Genomic DNA, 18,911 nt, shown 5'->3' on the forward strand with positions numbered 1-18,911 from the left:
AAGCCTGTACAGATGGTAGAAATGCATCAGTCCGGCCTATCAGAGTAGAAAATCTGGCCATTAATGCTTTATCAGTTCTTATCAACTTTGTTCTCACTTGACTGAATCACAGAAATTTTCAAAATGTGTATAAACTAAGAATAGCTGAATGTCACAGATACGGTACAGATAAGATTTTTGAATAAGCAAATGTAAAAACATATCAGAACAACTTGTTTTTTTTTTCACACTCACTCTTGGCCAGACTAAGATTTGTTTTCCATTTTCTGTGTAACCTGTGAAACGCAGGTACAATTGTGGGAGGGTGGCATTTGCCAAATTGCTAAATCCTCTCTAGCTCTGGTTTCTTCTTATGGGCAAATTTGCGTTGTCCTTATTTTTTTTCAGTCTTTTTGTAATTGACAAAGAATATGTGACTCACCTCGCTATGGGACTGCTGTTAGCACACTTTATTTCAGGTGCTAAGCATTGTGTATGTCTCCTGAAATGGGTGTGGACGTGTGTGTGTGTGTGTGTGTCTGTGTGTGGGTGTATTTATGCCTAGAGATGCCTCCACCAACACATGGTGGAAACCATCAGTCTTTGGATCCTTAGCCACAGAGCTGTGAGTTCTTTGTGAGTTTCTACCTCATCTCACACAACTCCCTTCCTAATCTTTTTACATACAACCAGAGGAGATGTGTCCAGATTTCTCTTGTTTCAAAATAAATTTCAAATTAACTTTTGTAGGATTTCCCTGTTGAACAGTGGGTGACCCGAGAAGGAGTTCTGTCTCTGAGTTGGAATTTGGGTGAATCACTCAACATAACCAGGCCAAGTTTCTGGGTAACAAGGATAAATAATGTTTATTGTGACAGAGTATAACTTCGGCTGTTATGGGTTTTAAATGCTTGGATTTCCTTTTGGGGAAGGATGAGAAAGACAATGTTTGCAGCTGGAGTAAAACCATTGCAAATGACAGGCTCAAGAGCAACTCCAAAGAAGACATGGTGCAATGGGAAATAACAGCATATTGGGACTCTGAAGATGTGCATTTGAATAACACAGTACATAGACCATTAGATTTCTTTCCCACACAGAGTCATTTGCTAGCACTCCTCACATCCGAATCCATTTTTTCCTGAATTTTCTTTAAGTTTGACGTACAGGAATGGCAAGGTCTATGTCTCATTCTAACTGTGTTTTATTCCAGCACATAGACAGGAATCCTCATGAATACAGGCCTCAGAGGTAGTTGAATTCCCTCTGCAATGTTAGAAAAAGGGTCTGAGTGTCTGATAGTGACCCTAACTTTTGCCACCAATGGAGAAAACATTTCTGTATAGGTTCAGCAGTTCTTTGGTTTGGTTGCCATCAGCCAAGCGTACCAAGTGCAGCTCCAGCCCAGCTGCAAGTATATGCTGATTTTGCTGGCAGGATGAATGGGGAGATAAGAAGAAGCTGGAGAGACTGTGGTGTGGGGGAGGACACATGGGGGAACTGGAAGTAAAGTGAGATTGGAGACCACCAGAGTAAGGAGCAGAGGAAAGTTGTAAGGGGATAGGACCAATTTCCTAATCCACAGGAAAGCAGATTCCATTAGATCTGCAGAATAACCTGTTTTATTCAAGTGTTGAAAGAAGGTAATACTCAAATGAAACTATGACCAAAGCTGGTCGAACACTATAGCCTCTGATGTCATCACAAAGCCCTCAGCTCAGCTGGTGCGTTTGTCATGCTCGTGATTCCGCGTGTGTTTGCATAGCCCTCTCTATTATGGCCCTTTTGTGCTTCCTTCTCTCATTACTGCATTCATTATCTTCTGACAGAACCTCACCCCTCTGCCTTTTATTATTTCCTTAGTGCCGGTACTCGCAGCAATATCAAACTGATGCCAGCAATTAAGTGACACCACTGCATGTTTCTTCACAACATTGTCTTCCACATGCCGACCTTTTCCCAGCAAAGCGCCACACCATTTTAATAGCCTACATCTCCTGGTCTTGTCCCTCTGGATGTCTTCTCCCCCAAGCAGTGGGTGACCAGCCACTTTCAAAGCCCTATCTACCAGCTCAGGGCATTTTCATCTTCAGTCACAGCCCTGTAATTTGCAAACAGGGCTCTGCGCTGGCTGGCAGGTCAGGAAGCTAGCAAATAGTTCTTTTGGTTGAGATGATTTTATGTCGAGAGCAGGAGAGGATCATGTATTTTTAATATGCAAGACAAGACTAACAACAGTCAGAGGCGTCAGGGGAGAGGATTAATATTTTGTTTTGCAGAACAATTCAATCTTTCCTTTCAATACAGCTGCTAAATTTTTTCCCATAACTAAATGTAATTAAAGTGTTGGTGATCTGCACCATGATTTCTAAATTGGAGTACACCGAAAAGCCCCAGCCAGGAGCCACACGAGCACACATCGCTCCCCTGCCCACGCTGCTAGCCAAAAAGACCCATGCCCATATGGTCTTTGAGACATTATCTGGTGTTAGTTTGGCAGGATTTACGCAGCTTATACTGTGCAATAGCCACAAAATATACCATTGCTTATGAAAGATAAATGATAACGAGTCTTCCTGCAGAATTTTCTGGGAGTCTGGATCTGGCCATGCAACTAGGTCAGCTCTTTTCTGGCTTTCTAAAAAAGCCACTCTTTTGCCCTTTCAGTCTTTCTCATCTACCTAATTAAATGGCGATAATGGAATGAATCCCTTTTGCTCTTCTCAGTCCACCAAAAGAGCTGACATTTTGATGGTGACTCTTCAGTTCTCCACACTTGGCCATACCTGAGCACTGTCTGCTGAGGCCTTGCGCTGTCCCAGTCTACTGCTGGTGCCTCACTCTATCTGTCACTTGTTTTTCATAGTCATCATCGTCCCTTCCACCCAATGCAGCCAGAAAATGAGTCGGTACTTACTTGTATTGCTGTGTCCTGTAGATCCCTGTTGTGACTCCTATAGTAATAATAGAAAAAAGGTACAGTGTGTTATTTTTAGGGCAATTTTAGCTGCAATACTTGCTTCAACATTACCTTCACAATACAAACAGCACTGTTAACTGCCCATTGAGTTTCAAAGTAATTTTCAATTACAAGTATAAATCCAAAATTTCTTTGAAAATCCATTAATTCTGAGGCTTGTAAACTTATTTCACAACAACCTTTTAATGGTACAATTCCTTGTATAGCTATTACGACTCTCCTGCTCACTATTCATTTATTGATCAGCCAAAACTTGTCTATTATCTTCTACAAGTTTAGATGAGAAGACAGAGGGAAGACCAATATTGTTTCATGGACCATTGGATTCCTGAGGTAGTAGCACAGCCGGTCTTCCCTTTTTACATGTTGATATTGACAGCACCAGAGAATGGAAACACAGACTTTCGTTCTGGGTCCCCGAGATTACAAGGTCGACCTTGTATCACAAGCGCAATATCCATGAATATGGTGCAATAAATCAGACCACATTTTCCTCACACACAAATATTCAAGTATTTTACTCGCAGAATTTCTTTGCATTCAGAAAAATATGAAAGCCTATAAACAGAAGGAAAATACAATATAAACTCTAACAAAAATATTTAAATTAAAGAAAAAAAAGAACATTTTGCTATGGAGGACAGGAGGGAAGGTATCCTGTATGTAACTCTGCTTCTGAATAACCCAGACACACACAGGAATACCACCTCATATACATGCTGCACTTACAACTGCAGTAAAGAGTGCTAGGAGAGGTAGGGCATCCACAACACCACACACAGTCATCTTCGGTGAGGAACTGAGCGCTGAACCAGATCCCTGGTCCACAGAGGCTGAGCAACGAGCCAAATGCATAGCTCATCGAGAAAGGAACTGCAAGTCCCCAGAGAGCTCAAGGATGCTCCAACTTGGGCAAGCTGAGATGTTGCTGCTGAGTCACCGAGAAGCATGGCCCAGGTGCTGGGGGCTCCAAGAGTTTCCTGGCATCTCTACGTGGACGTTGGCTGGACCGCCAGGTACTGGGGTCTCGAGGGTTCAGCTAGTCAAATCTCCTCAATCCCCACCATTTGCTCTGGAGTTAAGGCCCTCTAGACTGCATGGCACTCATCTGTAATTTTTATGCTATAATATACATCTGCAATTCACTGTCATCCTACGCACCTGAAATGCAAGATATCAAATTCTTGGGCAAGCCCTAAGAGCTTCTACCTTCAACTGTGGTAAGAAAAGATCTGTACCATGTTTCACATATCTACAATAATTTCTCAATAATTTGAAATTGTCTACTTTTGACAAATTGCCTCAGCTTTTTGTGAATGCTTCTGATAAAGGGATATTGAAGCCTGTTTTTTTCTGGTGTCTGAACATAATTTTAAGAAGTCAGGATCAGCTTGCAGTGGTGATGTAGTGACACGTACACTTGAATTTAAATGCTATTCTAGTAGCCAACCAGGGTCCCAATAAAAGTATGCTATTAGAGCACGTTCAGTTTCCAGAATAGTGAATTTATGTGCCTAGAGAAGTTTTGGGGAATACAATCATTTTGATGGAACTACCCTCGGGTTTGTGAAAGTATTTGAAACTGCTAAACAAGGATCTCGCTCCCTCTTTTACATTTTCATCAACCTCACGAAGAATGCACCCTCTCCTTTAACTGCCTAGTGCAGTATCTTACCTCTGCCATTGGCTTTGCATAGTCTCAAACGTGACATCAGTGTCCAGTTTTGGGCCCCTCGCTTTAAGAGAGATATTGAGCTCCTGGAGCGAGTCCAGAGAAGGGCGACTAAACTGGTCAAGGGGCTGGAAAATAAAACTTATGACGAGCGGCTAAGGGAGTTGGGGCTGTTTAGCCTGGAGAAGAGGAGGCTGAGGGGAGACCTGATTACAGCCTACAAATACTTGAGAATGGATGGTGGGGAGGTGGGGGAAGGGCTCTTTACATTAGTGATGGGTGACAGAACAAGAGGAAATGGGTATAAGCTTAGTCAGGGAGATTCAGGTTGGATGTTAGGAAGTATTTCTTCTCTGAAAGGGTTGTCAGCCACTGGAATAGGCTGCCCAGGGAGGTGGTTGAGTCCCCATCCCTGGATGTGTTTAAGAATAGGGTGGATGATCTACTTAGCGATATGGTTTAATGGGGATTAGGGACGGTTGGACTCGATGATCTCTGAGGTCTTTTCCAACCTAGAAATCTATGAATCTATGAATGAATCTATGAATCAGCAAAACGAATGAGCTATAATGTTTTCACTTTTCCTTTTAACTGATTCTTTAAAATAAGTGTCTTGATTTTCAACAAAACTATTCTTAATAATAAAGGCTAATACAAAAATCTGACAGTGAAATAGAGAATGGTCCCGCTGAGGTGGAAAAAAAGGATGACTTTATGTAACTTAAAAACCAAAGGTGAAGTCTTCACTTCTGGAGATTATTTTCTAGTGCATTTGCCCCAGCTGGTTAAAATCAACAAGAAAGGAAAAAGTAAATGACTGAGCATGTAAAGAATAGCATCACTATGATAACTTGGCTTCTGCTGAGAATAATCGTCCAATAGCTTTGTGACAAGACGCCAGTTCTCCTGGAGCGGAGAAATTAAATCACAAATAACAAAATGATGGCTGATCCCATAATATCACACACACGTAACTAGAAATCAAACACCTGATCAAACTTCCAAGACATGATATCAGAGTAAAAATGAAGAAAGGGAGTAAAGCAGGCAGCAGAATTAACAGCATTTTTTTCCCGCACAAGAGCAGAGAATTAATGCCTGAACATGAAAGCTCATTCGCACAAGCATCAAGTGAGTTCTTATTTACCAAATTTAATTATTCATTTAAAGTTTATTTATTAAGATGTTTTTAATAAAATTACAATCAAATAATGCCTGATCATTTGTACATAACAAAGTGTGACAAAGATAGGAGAAAGGAAAGCACACACAGCCTGTCACATCACACACATTCAATTATCTTTAAGCTTTGAAAAACAAGAAATAAAGAGACTGTCATTGCCCCTTCCTAGTAAATTCAAGAGTACAAATTAACTCCATAGAGAATGAAAATTCAAAGTTAAGGATGAAACGTAACTTTACGCCCTCTATTACATAAGGGACTGTTCTCTAAATGTGCTCTCCCACCAGCGCTGTGCTGGGGAACCTACTGGGCGCTGCCCCACATGTAAAACCTGACTCGGACTTTCCTTCCATTCTTGTACATTAATGCAGACCTCCCATGTTAATGAAGTCTGATTTCACACACAGGTACAGTATATGCATGTACATCCCCCACAACCACCGATTATGTAGTTATATAGATGGACACATCCACATGCGCAGTTTCATAGAATCATAGAATGGTTTGGGTTGGAAGGGACCTCAAAGATCATCTAGTTCCAACCCCCCTGCCATGGGCAGGGAAATCCTCCACTACACCAGGTTTCCCAGAGCCTCATCCAACCTGGCCTTCAACACCTCCAGGGATGGGGCATCCACAACTTCTCTGGGCAACCTGTTCCAGTACCTCACCACCCTCAATGTAAAGAATTTCTTTCTTATATCTAACCTAAATCTGCCCTCTTTCAGTTTAAATCCATTGCCCTTGTCCTATCACTACACGCCCTTGTAAAAAGTCCCTCTCCCGCTTTCCTGTAGGCCCCCTTTAGGTACTGGAAAGCTGCTAGAAGATCACCCTGGAGACTCCTCTTCTCCAGGCTGAACAACCCCAACTCTCTCAGCCTGTCTTCATAGCAGAGGTGCTCCAGCCCTCTGATAATCTTTGTGGCCCTTCTCTGGACTCGTTCCAGTACCTCCATGTCCTTCTTGTGTTGGGGACTCCAGAGCTGAACACAGTATTCTAGGTGGGGTCTCACGAGAGTTGAGTAGAGGGGCAGAATCACTTCCCTCGACCTGCTGGCCACGCTCCTTTTGATACAGCCCAGGATACGGTTGGCTTTCTGGGCTGCCAGTGCACATTGCCGGCTCATGTTGAGCTTCTCATCCACCAGCACTCCCAAGTCCTTTTCCTCAGGGCTGCTCTCAATCCATTCTCCGTCCAGCCTGTACTTGTGCATGGGATTGCCCCGACCCACGTGCAGGACCTTGCACTCGGCCTTGTTGAACTTCATGAGGTTCTCACAGGCCCATCTCTCCAGCCTGTCGAGGTCCCTCTGGATGGCATTCCTTCCCTCCAGCGTGTTCACAATACCACACGACTTGGTGTCATCTGCAAATTTGCTGAGGGTGCACTCAATCCCACTGTCCATGTCTCCAACAAAGATGTTAAATAGCACTGGTCCCAGTACCGACCCCTGAGGAACACCACTTGTCACTGGCCTCCACGTGGACATTGAAACCGTTGACCACAACTCTTTGAGTGCGACCATCCAGCCAATTCCTTATCCACCGAGTGGTCCATTCATCAAAACCACGTCTTTCCAGTTTAGAGACAAGGATGTCATGTGGGACTGTATCAAATGCTTTGGATAAGTCCAGGTAGACGATGTCAGTTGCTCTTCCCCTATCCATCAATGCTGTAACCTCATCATAGAAGGCCACCAAATTAGTCAGGCAGGATTTGCCCTTAGTGAAGCCATGTTGGCTGTCACCAATCACCTCCTTGTTTTCTATGTGCCTTAGCATAGTCGCCAGGAGGATCTGCTCCATGATCTTGCCGGGCACAGAGGTGAGACTGACTGGCCTGTAGTTCCCTGGGTCTTCTTTTTTCCCCTTTTTAAAGATGGGGGTTATGCTTCCCCTTTCCAGTCATTGGGAACTTCACCAGATTGCCACGACTTCTGAAATATGATGGATAGTGGCTTAGCAACTTCATCTGCCAGTTACCTCAGGACCCGCGGATGCACCTCATCAGGGTCCCATGGACTTGTCCACCTTCAGGTTCTTTAGATGGTCTCGAACCTGATCTTCTCCTACAGTGGGCGGTTCTTCATTCTCCCAGTCCCTGCCTTTGCTTTCCGTGACTTGGGCCATGCCGCTAGAGTTCTTACCAGTGAAGACTGAGGCAAAGAAGTCATTGAGAACCTCAGCCTTCTCCATATCCTGGGTGGCCAGGTCTCCCGTTGTCCTTCCGGAGAGGGCCTACATTTTCCCTAGATCTCTTCAATATTCAATTCTGTTATATCTGTGACATATAAACCTCAGTTATGTAGCTTTTATTACTGGACTGATTTCAAAACCAGCCTAGCTACAGTTGCTGTGGCCTTTGCAACTTTAATAGCCTAATTAATAAATTTCACGTTTCAAGCTGTCAGATCACTAACTACTTGAGTTGCAGGTTAAAGCAGTGTGGCATGTATGGGAACTAATGACACTGACACTCAGTTTCTACAGACAGAAAAGTAAGGATGATTTGCATCCTGGCAACAGGGCAGGAGTCCTACAAGCTTCTCTTTTTCTCATTCCCAAAATGATGAGTACCTTTACACTTGGGAACTGTCTTCTGTAAAAAAGGACTGCAGCCTACTTTTCTTCTCTGGCTGGAAGAGTCACTGCAAATGAACTGAACTGACCCCTCTACACTGCCATAAAGACTGAAAATGAATTCCCGGTACCATGCATCGCTTGGAACTAAGAGATGAAGCTGATGCCCTGAATGTTGTCCTTTTAGCCTCTTTGCTGGCCTTGGCCACTACTTAACTGACAGGCCCATTAATCTGAATAATGTGCGATCCACAACAGTTTGGACTACAACAGTAGTTCTTAGGGATTAACAAATCGGGACAGCTATGTAGCTTACCTGTGGGAAAGCTTCCTAAGAGTTATGGAGATATTCCCTACGAGATTCAATAAGGATTTTACACCACACTTTGAGAAAAGCCATAGCTAGCTTACGAACATTTCAAAAACATGTCTGAAAAACTAGGAACCATTCTTTGCGTTTTGGAGCCTGAAAGACAGATGCTTTCTAAAGGCTGGGACTGGACGGGTTCAGAATAAGCCACAGAAGTCACTTTTAATTATTTTAAAATATTTTAAAATAGAGATGGTGTCTAAAATTAACATGATCTATGGCTGGTTAATGAAGGATTTTTCCAGGACTTTGGTGAGTTTTGTTAGGTATTTCTTCCCCATCTCACACAAAACACATTTCTGACCATGAAGACCACCCAGGCCACAATACAGCTACGATGTACAAACGTATGCTCATATATTACTACATGAAATCTTGTCCCTCCTAAGCTTAAAGAAACAGAAATTCTACTTTGTTAAGAGAAAAGGAAACCACCCAGAAAGGGCTCTTTAAAAATGAATGGTAGATCTCTGAAACAGCTCTGCAGTTCAAACTATTAGACTATTTCCCAGTGAGATGGATGACCAGGCAGAGAGAAGATGAAAAAGTCAATATCAACCATTATCCACATATCTTTGCCCTATGGTCTGTGGTTCTCCTATTCCTGTATTTATCACAATACGTTTAGTTGTGAGGAATTGCGTTCATGATGGCCACACAGATAGGCTGATGGGTGCGTACCTTGCCTGTGCACGTCTGCGTGTGTGCCACGCAAACACATTGTATGGTGATAATTATGGTAGAAACTGCAGAGCTGCAAGCACCCGCTTCGCTTTTGTTATCCATATCTGGGCACTTCACCTGCTTGTAAGCTGCTGATCCATCTGTCTCCTACTGGACTTACTCTAACGTAACAAGCCTCTAGCCCGCCTACCAGCTTCAATCAGCTGTCTGCCTTCAACGAGCAAACGGACTGAGTTATTTCCTTCTTTTTCTTTCATAAGATGCCAGAGATGTTTTGGTTTACACCCTTGGTACTTCAAAATCACGACACTCTCATTCACGGAAAAGCTGTTTCACTGTAGGCAAATCTTGAAGGTTTCTTGGCTTTGTGGTTATAACTATTCTCAGCACTATATTTTGCAGAACGGACTTAAAAGTTACCAAAGGAGCTTGCTTTAACAAGAGAAAGGCTATAAACAGCATTGATACCATCTTTCAGCTTGAAACACTTCATGAAATATCTTGTGGCATATAAACAGTACATGGTGATAGAATGTGACATTTTTATTGGCTCTTGTATAGGATAGCTGATGTCATTGCCTCCTGACTTACCAAGTATACATAATGTGTTTCCCCAGGCTCGTGCCGATGAACTTTACCATGCTGCACTGCATCGTCCCTGGGATACACACACAATAGTGCAGCTGGTTTCAAGGGACCATCAGCAGGACCAGTGGCTTTGATCCCTTGAAGGACCAAATACTTCCCTGGCAAATACTTCTGTGGTCTCTCTGGCATCATGGCACTGGGCTACCTGCCTTTCTAGCAAAGCTACCCCTGAAGCCAGATTGGTGACAAGGGATGTATGCCCATTCCTCAGCCCTCGACTGCAGAGGCCAGTGTCTTAGTAAAGCCCACCTCAGACCTCAACGGTTTCAACAAAAATCTTGGCTGGTGAAGCCAAATGAAGTCGGAGCAATGGATGGGAGCAGGAGCTTTTTGACTGGCGGCAGCTCTATGAGCCCTGAGGTATCAGTCTAGAGCCTCAGCAGATGGCTGCAGAAGGCACCACATCTGGATATCCCAACAGGGACACCTACGGTTTTGCTCTGTGGTGAGAAACCCATGACCTGCGTATCAGCATCAGTGCTGCTGCCAGGAGATATGCAAACACGACCATGTAGCCCTGCAGAGGCTCTAAGCAGTGAAAAGGCAGGGGATACCAGCACACACGTGGAGAAGCTCATCAGCACAGCATCAGCCTCAGCCTGGAGACCTCACACGCTTAGTCAGGCTCATGTAGGATATATTTTGAGGTGTGGGAGACACGGTTCTACATGGTGTTGTCGGTCTTACCTTGTTTTGGGAAGGGAAACTTGCTTTGTTCTGCCTTTCCTGGCGTGTGAATGGCTGACAGTGGTGGAGCCATGAATGGGTCATCTCCTGAAAACAGTATTAATACAGTAATACTGTTTAGAAAGTCAATGGAACAGGAGACAGTGATAGTACATCAGTAGCAAGAGTGCCTGAGTAGTGGATTATTTAAGTTACCGCAGCTTCTAGGAAATGCGAGTTTACATATAATCTAGACAATACATGAGCTACATTGATTTTATCACAGACTCTTGAGAGCAGTTCTTAAGCACCGTTTCATTTTCCTGAATAGTTAATGCATCTTAAGTGCAAGAAGTTTGATTTTTCTGACAATCTGCAACCACATTTTAATCATGCAATATATTCTGGCTGGTGAGACTAACAGAAGAACTTTTTTTTTCTATAGTATGGGAACAGAAATTTCAGTTCATGACCAAGTAATGGGGTACGCACCATGGACTAATCATGAAATAGATTTCATAGACAAGGTCAGAATGATAAATACTTTGTTCATCATCATTGCTCAACAGTGAATTCCTAAAATTGCCTGTCATTGTAAAGGAGTTCAATAAGTTCCTACTGCAACGTGTTTGTGCCTTGCAGGACACAGACATGTGGCAAGCCCTAAACAAGGTGTGCTGCACTCCACCCTTGTCTCCTCCTGTGTTATTTTGAACAACATTTTAAATAGCTAAGAGACATACGTAGCTTGACCTGACTTGTATGCAGTCATCCTTGACACAGCTGCAGGTAGCAGGTAGACACACGTTCAATACCATTATCATTCAAACCTGAATAAGTTGGGTCTCCAAAGCAAGGCTGCTTTTGGAGAGGTGTAAATTAAACACTTCAGACAATAACTTTGTTAAGAGAGAGGCTTCATAGTCCTCTCTAGTGCAGGCTATTAAAGGACGGACGTGGTTTTTGACATGTTCAGCACCAACAGCCATAATATTTGGTACACAGCAACTTAACAGAATGGATATGAGAACAGTGCGGAGTGTGACAACCTTGAAGAGTTGGCTTGTAAGTTTCAAGAGCTGAAAAGCAAATAACATCCTGCCTAAGCAGGGGTCTCGCTGACACTATCAAGAGTTTGCCTGGCAGATGCTTTGCTGGGTTTTGATACCATTAGCTAACTGTGGAATGGTTTCTCAGTGATATTCCAAGGAGTCGTGCTGAGATCCACTATCAGTCCATAAATAATACTGGAGTTAAATTTCCATGACTCATTCCTTTTCAAACAAAAAAGAAAATGTTCCTGTTTGAAAAAAGGTGTGAGTGGGGTCTCTTGCCCATCCTTCGTTAGTGCTGATGGAAGTGCTTCCTGACCAAGCATGGACTGAACTGGGGCATTTTTTACAGAGAGGAAAGTCTCTGGCTGTTCTGCGAATGAAAGGATCAGCCCTTTAAACATAGTTTATTAGTAATAAATGTCACCTTTAAAGCATTCTTGATAAACAGTTCATTCCCTAATAAAACGGCATTCTTTTATTTTATTTGAGGCTAAAAAGTCACATGATTTATTATACTTCTGTAATCTACGTGCATGCCTCTAATCAGAGCATCATCTGGTTTGCAGTTTCAGTATCAGAATTGCTTTGCTTTTCAGTTCTTTGAGGCAGATTGCTCGTCTTATGACTTCCTTATCTGATAAGTGCCAGCAATAGCAGTATATAGCAATTTTTAATATACAGTAAGTTCTTTAAACTCAGGCAACAGAAAACACAGGCAACCAGATTGCTGTTTGCTACAAACTACCTGGCATATGTGCTATTCTTTTCAAAGATTAAGAATTACATATTGAGTAATATTCCAACAGTACAGGTTTAAGACAATAAATTGATGAAAAGGAGATTTGCAATGTGGACATTAATCCCAAGGCCGTGATGTGAAAAAAAGTATCGTTTTCTCGCCTGTTTTTCTCTGCTTTTCCCTTACAGGACCATTTGCTTACTTTCCAGAAGATGGGATGTTGTGCATATAGACTAAAGGTGTTTCCACCGCTAAAACCCCGTTCCCAAACAAAGTGATTTTCCCTATGAGTAGAGGTGCTGAGCCCAAAAGTATGCACAGGAATGAACTACATGTACCCTTCTTCTGAAGGGCAATGCTTACGTTATCTCTCTGCCAATTGAAGAATTGGAGCAGCCAGACTGAGGACGTCTCGTGGCTTTGACCTAAAGCTATCCTACTGTGAAATACGCTGTTCAGTACTTATGATTTCCATTTGCCCAAGAAGCAGTTCCTCCAGGTTATACGGTGGCTGCACCCCACTGTCACCTTCAGGGAAACATCTTCTGAGAAGTCTGCTATAGCCATGCAGAAACCAATCTGTTACAGCAGCAGAGCTCTTCCCTCCCACCTCGCCTGCCCGAGTCTGACAATGATGCCTTAATCCAGGGAAAGGACCAGAGGGCTGATTAAAAATAAGGGTGACCTTTTTTTTTGACATGTCAAAATCTTTCATTTCTTCTTTTCCCCAAGATTATTTCTCATCCACACTTCAATGAAAAATGGCCTTAATGGTATTTTTTTTTTTTCCGGCTAGCTCCTCTTCTCCCTTTTCACTTTGAGTTGTAGTATATAATAAAGCTTTCTACATAATTTAAATTCAATGTAACCCTTTCTGACACAAAGATTTAGTAAGACCACTGATATTTGCCAGGGTTAATAATTGCCATTATCATGAATATCTGAATGCAAATTTACTAGAATAATATTTTGAGTTCTGATCATATGGTGTATTTATCACTATCACTTTGGAATTCAGACAACTGTAAAATGAAATAAAATGAGAAAAAAACCCAGAAAATTAATATGAAAAATAGGCTACACTATAGGTTCTCACCACTGAGGAGTGATAACACATAAATATAGAAAAACAGTTTTTGAAAAGAGAAACATTAAACTATGTGCAGTCTCCTTCTGGCTGCCAAGAACAGAATCTCAAAAATCAGGAGAAAGGATTTAGGTCTCCAGCAAATGTTGACACTGCAAGGTCAAACAGAAACAAATCCAGAATATGTTCCTGTGTGCCAAATCTCGTGATTTTAGACTCTATCTGAAGATATCTGGGACAGATTAAAAGCACTAGTGGTGACACATGATTATATCAACATTTTTTTAGTACATGGTGTGAAATGTTTGAAAATTTAAGTCCAAATGGCAACTATCTAACTAAATAAATAGAAAGGACTCAACTTTTATTGTTAAAATAATCTTTTATGCACGGCTTCTCTTTCCTGCTCAGTTAACTTGCCTGTCTTTGGAGCTTGGGATTGGCGGTACTGGCACAAGGCACACACTGCACTGCAAACAATGTTTCAAATGGACTGATGAAAATTTAAATGCACTTAAGAACCTGGGTACCTTCAAATTGGTGCTAGAACACTGATTGACACAAAAGATTTTTAAAATTAGAATGAGAAAAAAGCAGGGATTTTTTTTAGCATAAATCAAACAAAAAATAAGTCCAAAACACCTGGCACCAGAAAATGTTCCAGCCACTAGGAGAAATGGTCTAATTTAAAACCAATTCAGATCTTTCTTCAAACTTGATTAAGTTAAAGTCCTGAACAATGCTAATTACAGGAATCACTAAGAAGTCATTTGGGGTCCAGAAGTGGGGAAAACAAAGATTTCTGGATCAAAGAAGGAAGCCCTGACTAGACTGCTTAAGAATACATGTGGATAATAAGCACATGTGCCCAACTGCAGGGCAGTTTGAGATGACGATGACTGCCCTCCTCCTCCTGCGCCCAGATGCACAAGACCGAGGGGCAGCTCTGAGACCCCTTCCTTTTTTTAACATATGTTTCTCCTTGTGAGGGTTGCGGTGATGTTGTTTCACACTGACATTTTTGTGGTGGCGGTGATGGCACGTCTCATTCACACGCATATTGTAACTCTACAGCTCTACAACTCTACTTATCTCCACCTGTAGTAAATCAGTTTTCAGCAGTTATACATAAATGTCCAGTTTTACAAGCTATAAAGGTCCAAGCCTAGTTAATCTTCGTCAATGTGCCAACTTGGCTTTTCTTCTAACTGAAGGGAAAACCTTCCAATAAAGAAATCTATAGTATTGCGTATCCTTGCTCCAAATTCAGTTTCCGCAGCAACAATTAAGTAACGAGACATTTCTTGTGGATTAATGACTGCTTGGCAGTGTTTTGTTTGGGGCTTTTAACCCTAGCTTGTAGGTAATTTTTCAGGAAAAGTACCATGCAGAGGTAAATAATAGTATTCACTCTAGACTTAAGGCAATGCTATTTATCTAGTGCCATCAATCTTGCTGTGTGGCACATGATACCAGGAATAGTTGAACCGATTCAGAAAAACTGTGATTAATAAAAGGTAGTGGGATCAGTATCATCTAGGTTTAATGTCTAGCCACATGTATTACCTTGCTGTTCATTCGCTGCCAAAACCAGAACTTATCATCAGGCCATTAAGAAAATTGACTGTTTAATCCTCCTCTTTGCTTATGCTCACCTAGCCAATTTTTGATTCATAATATTTTGTCTCTCCACAGATGATGATTTAAGAAATATTTGTAGCATGTCATAAGGACACTGTCAAACTCCTTTTGAAAATTATTTTAGCTGGCTCAACTTCATCCACTGCTTCACTGACATGTCGCAGGAATTATAAGAGATTGGTGAGACACGATTTTCCTTTGCAAATACTCCGCTGGTTAGCTCACAGGGACTGCAGAGGCTCTGTCTTTATAGTTACCTACACTAAAGTGCAGATTTTAGGGAAGCATTAGATATATTTATTCACCTGAAAGTAAAGGCAACACAAAGCTAATGCAGAGCTTTCCAAGACCCTTTAGCAAATGATCACAGGACACAGTTTGAGAACCTCTAATCCAGTTACTCTCCTGTCTTCATAAAATAGATAATTTTTTTTTTAACACAGGAGACGCTCTCTTTAACTGCTGTCAGTTGACAAAGATCCCTTTCAGTTCAGTGAAGTTACACTGCCACTAGCTGACAATATGGCCATGATTTTAGTGTCACACATCCAAAGCAAAGAGTCTGACACTGAAACTTTTGGAGACGATGTTGAAGCTGACAGCATTTTGTTATAAGAAGGTTCCCATGATGTGAAAAGCAAATTCTCTTTTTTTAAAATTGATTCCCTTAGTATCTGTTACTGCTGCAACTTTTCTAACCCAAACCTCAAATATACACCTCTAAAGTAGAAAGATAAAAGCTCTTTCCTCTTGTTTCTTTACAATGTCATTTATCCAAACTACATCGACTTAACTCCTTTTCTTCTTCCTCATAGGCCCCGTAGTTTCTTTTGAGCGCTTGATAATTTCCCTCTTTCTATTTGAGCATCTTTTATTTGGCATTATCCTTTTGGTAACATGTTATTCAGAACCACCATCACTCAAGAAAATATCTTGCCATTTTCCAGCTTCTGTTGTTTCCTGGTTTACTTCCTTTCCATCCACTTATTTGGGCAAGTTTTAATTTATAGTTGATATTTGTGTCAAGTATGATGCAAAATGCTTTCTAAACTTTAGATAAGTGACAAACGTGGGTTTACCCATCCACTAACTGAAGGATGAAATAAGGAAACTACTATGAGCTCCCTGTCATGGAGCTGAAAGAGCCGTAAGGACACCATTTACACTGAGCTTGGTGCCAGTTCAGCACTGAACCTCAGTCAGCAGTTCTTCTGTCTCCCCTACACCTGCTAAAATGATTTTAAGGAGTCACTTTTTTTCATAGTAATCTGCTGCAAAACGCATTCTACCACATTTCCCCTTTGGCTCCAGTCCAAGACTCTTCAAATGCCGTGTTGCTTTCTGTAATGTGAATACCTTTCAGTAGGCTTCATTGGTATGACGTCCAAAGATATATGACAATCCAGAGGAGAATGCTTGTCAAGGATTTTTTTTTGTGTTAAGCAAAGAAATAAAGGTAATTGTGTAGCTTGTGACTGTGTCATTTGTGCTGTGCTTGGTCCTTCAGACCTGCATGGACGAGCATCAGCTGAAATTGCTGGATAGAAACAGGACTCTGTACATGTGTGTGTGCGTGCACGCGTGCCTGTGTGCTGGGGAGAAGGAAAGGGAAAAAAAGAGAAATTAGGCCCTTGGAAAGTGAGAAGGTCAGAGATTTTGCAGACTGCAGCATTAAAGAATGTGTTCAGCATTAAATCTCCAGATGTTTGGTATCTACAGAACTAAACCGTTCCAAATCACGAACATTTGCAACGTGATCTGTGGATCAATTCATTCTACAGCAAATCACAAATGCCAGTGCAATAAGTTTCTGTTTGGAATATGTTATCTCTGCTTTAGTGGAACTATCCCGCAAATAACCTGCAACATTTAGTCAAGGTTCAGCAATCCAGGACAGATAAATATAAAAGAAGGCTACAGCTGCTTACTTATCAAACTGACTTATTTAGGTCCTTCATTGCATGATTATAATTCTTTAACAAGAGTCTTGCAAATTTTTATTCATTTTGAGGGGACCAAATGAGCCTATAAGCCCAGAATCAGCTATGAACAGATATCCAAGAGAAATGTGGTTTGATTCTGAGAGCAAGTGTTAACTAGGGTATAACCCATGCCATGCTCTCTCACATCAGAGTTTAAGACAGAAAGATTTATCTCTAATGATCAGGAAAGGAAGAATGTGTACCTTTACAGGTAAATCACAGCACAGAATTTAGAGGGTTTCCTTAAAAACTTTTCAATATTCTTCACTGAAGTGAAAAAAAATGAACAGAATTTATCCTTTAGTCGTAGTGATGATATCTGTTCTTAGATAAGAAGCTATGTTTTTAGATGAATGCATTGGGCCATATGATATGACAAACTGTCTGAAAACCAGCCTCGCCTGGGCAAGCTGAGATGATGTGGTTAATCAAGGTACAATCTTTATTAGTGCATTAACCTCCTGCACCCAAGGACTGTGGATTCTAATTCCTGAATTGCCATGCAAGACTGATGCAGCTAGTTTTCTGGTCTCAGTTGGCAGCAAGCTAACAGAAGTGGCTAATGAAGATGAATAGCTGCCTCTTGGGAGTGGGGGGAGGAGAAAGAGGAAAGGAAAAGACCTAGGATACTTCAAGGTCCAGATCTCTGCATGATTTCAGATAATATGAAAAAGTGCACATAATCGACATTTTCAGAGACCCTAACAAGCATGTTAATTCTGCAGTCTCCTAACAAAGCAATGGTAGTGGCCTCAGGATCGGTCTGGACACATTTCAAGTAGTTGAAACAAAGGCTACTGAAAATAAGACCAGGACACTGGTCAGGGTCTTACCCTGTTTTTGATGGATGACTGTATAAATATGGACAAAGGAGCAGACAAAAAAATGCCCAAAGCTAAAAATCAGACACATTTACCAAGGAAAACATCTGTGGTTTGGAGAAGACAAAAATATCATCATGGTAAATATTTAGCAATACTGGAATATCTTTGCCACAGATGCATGTAATGTTCTAATATAAACATCCCTTTATCACAGACAAAAACATGCTGCTAAATGTAAGGAGATCACCAAAGCAAGATTTGTTGGGAAAAAAAATCTAGTTTTTTTGAAACTAGACAAATTTTTCAAGTTTCTTATTTTGTGGGAGGATGGAAGCTTTCCAATAGGTACATTAGTGGACCTGGTTCATCTCCTGGACAGAAGGTGAAATAGCAGGTCATTGGTTTGGCCTGATTTGCTCTTAGTTCCAGTCTTTAATACTCCTGAAGCCAGTTTAGGAAGACTCGAGGTACCATAAAGGCTTACATGGTTCCTGGGAACCCAAGGGCTCGAACAAAGAGCTCTTTGTGCCTCTACAGTGGAGATTCACCGATGGGTACAAATTGATAATTTTAGCTCAGCTTGTTCAGCCAACTGGTGGAGTATTTCAAGCTTCATGAACTTACAGGTAACACAGCAGTGCCTGTGTGCTCTACGCATAAGTTACAGTTATGGGCAGACATTACATGAAGTAAATACCTTGTGCTCTGGGTTAAGGTTTCAGGTGCTACCAGAACACTCTTCAGCTAACGTACCTGCGAAGGCTGCCAAGCATAACAAGAAGAAAGCAAGCTTCTGTTCTGTGCTACTACAACAAACTT

The 18,911-nt window shown here is 41.6% G+C and overlaps 1 protein-coding gene across 1 annotated transcript in view; it reads right to left on the minus strand.

The window, feature by feature from the left end:
* The window catches only part of AFF3 (ALF transcription elongation factor 3), a 340,164-nt gene that overhangs the window by 129,224 nt on the left and 192,029 nt on the right, over window positions 1-18,911 (minus strand). Inside the window, 3 exon segments of the mRNA XM_086615772.1 lie at window positions 2,897-2,933; window positions 10,757-10,854; window positions 10,857-10,872. Coding sequence (XP_086471898.1) covers window positions 2,897-2,933; window positions 10,757-10,854; window positions 10,857-10,872 — 151 coding nt within the window.

Source organism: Tauraco erythrolophus, chromosome 1 (assembly GCF_009769465.1).
Source record: "Tauraco erythrolophus isolate bTauEry1 chromosome 1, bTauEry1.pri, whole genome shotgun sequence".
Lineage (NCBI taxonomy): Eukaryota > Metazoa > Chordata > Aves > Musophagiformes > Musophagidae > Tauraco > Tauraco erythrolophus.